Source organism: Cryptomeria japonica, chromosome 1 (genome assembly GCF_030272615.1).
Source record: "Cryptomeria japonica chromosome 1, Sugi_1.0, whole genome shotgun sequence".
NCBI lineage: Eukaryota > Viridiplantae > Streptophyta > Pinopsida > Cupressales > Cupressaceae > Cryptomeria > Cryptomeria japonica.
In genome coordinates, this window is record NC_081405.1 from 558,729,930 (window position 1) to 558,732,296 (window position 2,367).

General features: G+C 42.0%; 1 protein-coding gene across 1 annotated transcript; it reads left to right on the forward strand.

Annotated features, from left to right (window-relative positions):
• The first annotated feature begins 338 nt into the window (after positions 1 to 338).
• On the forward strand, positions 339 to 2,138 carry LOC131056909 (scopoletin glucosyltransferase-like). The gene has a single exon (XM_057991182.2). It carries the CDS (start codon positions 549 to 551, stop codon positions 2,043 to 2,045), a length of 1,497 nt encoding a protein of 498 aa, XP_057847165.2. The 5' UTR covers positions 339 to 548; the 3' UTR covers positions 2,046 to 2,138.
• The last annotated feature ends 229 nt before the right edge of the window (positions 2,139 to 2,367 follow it).

Here is a 2,367-nt window from a genome sequence, read left to right on the forward strand (position 1 = left end):
TTGACAAAATTTTATGATAAGAAAATAATTTATTTTTGGACACATCTTAGAATCTTTTATAGAGGCATTTGAAAGTGTGCCACCTCAAGAAACCACTTAATAAGGTGTCATGTGAATTAGCCCACAGTTTTTGATGCAATTAATGGTTTCCAAGTAAACTACTTACCCATATAAACAAATCTTGTTTGAGTTTTTCATTAATTAGAAAGATGCGTTCAAGAAAAATAAGGTAATTTATATCCTTGCAGGTTCAAAGATAGAGATAAATGTTGGAATTCTTTAGATGTTCTTAATTTTGTTTCCATAGACATATTATATATTTTATTCCTATTCTTCTCTTATCTATTCCGAGTAACATTAATATGCTGAAATTGTAATCCATTGATTCAATAAACTTATATATTTTATTCTTATTCTTCTCTTCTCTATTCTGAGTATGGTCCTGATGTCTATTTGATTGAGTTCCTTTGGACACAATCCCAACTTCTAAACCAGTCAAGTACCAAAACCCATTTAAACTACCTGCAATTTCATACAAGACTAACAGGATGGATCTCCAGCAAAAGCCCCATGTGGTGATGGTGCCATATCCTGCAATGGGTCATTGTATCCCTTCCCTAGACTTGGTCAAACTATTGGCTTCACATTCCCTCACCGTTACCTATGTCACCACTCACACTATTGCACAGCGTCTCAAAGGTCCCGTGGACGAAGCCCGCAAAGCAGCTGGTCTGGATATTCATCTTGTAGGCCTCTGTCCCCCAAAAGGAATTGAAGGCCTACCTGAGGGACGAGAAAGCATGGATCTTGTGTCTTCCAAATATTCGTTGGACATAATTTCTTTAGTCGAAAGCCTTGAGCAGCCCTTCGACGGCTGGTTCCAACAGCAGGGGAGTCGTCGACCAGTGTGTATTATCAGCGACATGTTCATCGACTGGACCGTCAGATCCTCTGAGAGGCATAATATTCCCAGGGTCGTTTTCTACGCTATGGGGGCTTTCCCGACTTCGATTTTTCACGCCGTCTGCAGCTCCATTTCGACTAACACACTGCGGAAGGAGGGCGACAGTGTTATAGTCGATAACATTCCCTCATCTCCGTTGACATTTACCAAAGATCAGATTCCTGCGAGATATTTCAACCCTGATTCGGCCGATCCGATGCTGAAATTTGTTACAGGGAAGATGCAGTCGATCACCAAATGCTGGGGAGTGCTTGTCAATACTTTCGACGATCTGGAGACTCGTTATCTGCAGCACTTGAAAAACACAATAAGCGGCAGGCCACTTTGGTCTGTCGGTCCTGTTTTACCGTCGGAGGGTAGTTCTCATACAAGAGGGAAAATGGCGGACATTAGCGAGGAGAAGTTACTGCAATGGCTGGATTCCCAAAGCCCGAGTTCGGTTTTGTATGTCTCATTTGGAAGCCAAGCCTTCTTATCACAAGAGCAAACCAAAGCGCTCGCCAGGGGTCTTGAGGCCAGCGACCAGGCTTTCATTTGGTCCATCAAAATATCCCCGGAAACTGCACCTATAGCTCTGAACATGGAGGATTCTCATGCTGCTTACCTCCCGGAAGGTTTTATGGAGAGAACTAAGGGGTTGATCATATGGGGGTGGGCGCCCCAGTTGCTCATACTCTCCCACCCCTCTGTAAGTGGCTTCCTCAGCCACTGTGGATGGAATTCTGTTCTCGAGAGCATCATGATGGGCGTCCCGCTGGTTACATGGCCGATGTTCTCAGATCAGCACTTTAACTCTAAGCTGGTGACTGAGGAACTGGGCATTGGTGTTCAGTTTTGCCAACACATGGATGAGGTTCCGAATGAAGAAAAGGTGGAAATGGCTGTAAGATTGGTGATGGGAAGTGAACAAGGGAAACAGATGAGGAAACGGGCCCAGGAACTGAAGGAGTTGGCTAAACAGTCTGTGGGAGGAGGAGGATCTTCCGCGTCAAATTTACAAGCTTTTGCCTGTGAGATTCATAAGCTTATGAACTGCAATCCCCAGAATAGAAATGATAATGGAGATTCTGTAAGTGGCTGATACATTTGTCACAACTGACTTAATTGGTTGAGATAACCTTTCTGCACTCTTTCTTAATTTTAGGTAGATCATGTGTCTATTGTCTATTGCGTACAGTACAAATTGCAGCATTTTGTAATAGTGAAAATTGTTTATTTGAATTTTTGTAATAGTGAAAATTTTTCATTTTTCATTTGTGGGGTTGTGGTTAGGTTAATTTTTTAATTTGTGGAAATGAATCTAAAAGTGTTGAATTTCAATTTCTTAGTAGCTATTGTATGCTGACTTGAAACACAAACATCTCACTTGCCACCTTTAGAGTTGTCTTTAAGTGCTTACTCTA

Coding starts and splice junctions, on each gene's coding strand:
- LOC131056909 (XM_057991182.2), top strand. CDS start 549: ATGGATCTCCAGCAAAAGCCCCATGTGGTGATGGTGCCATATCCTGCA.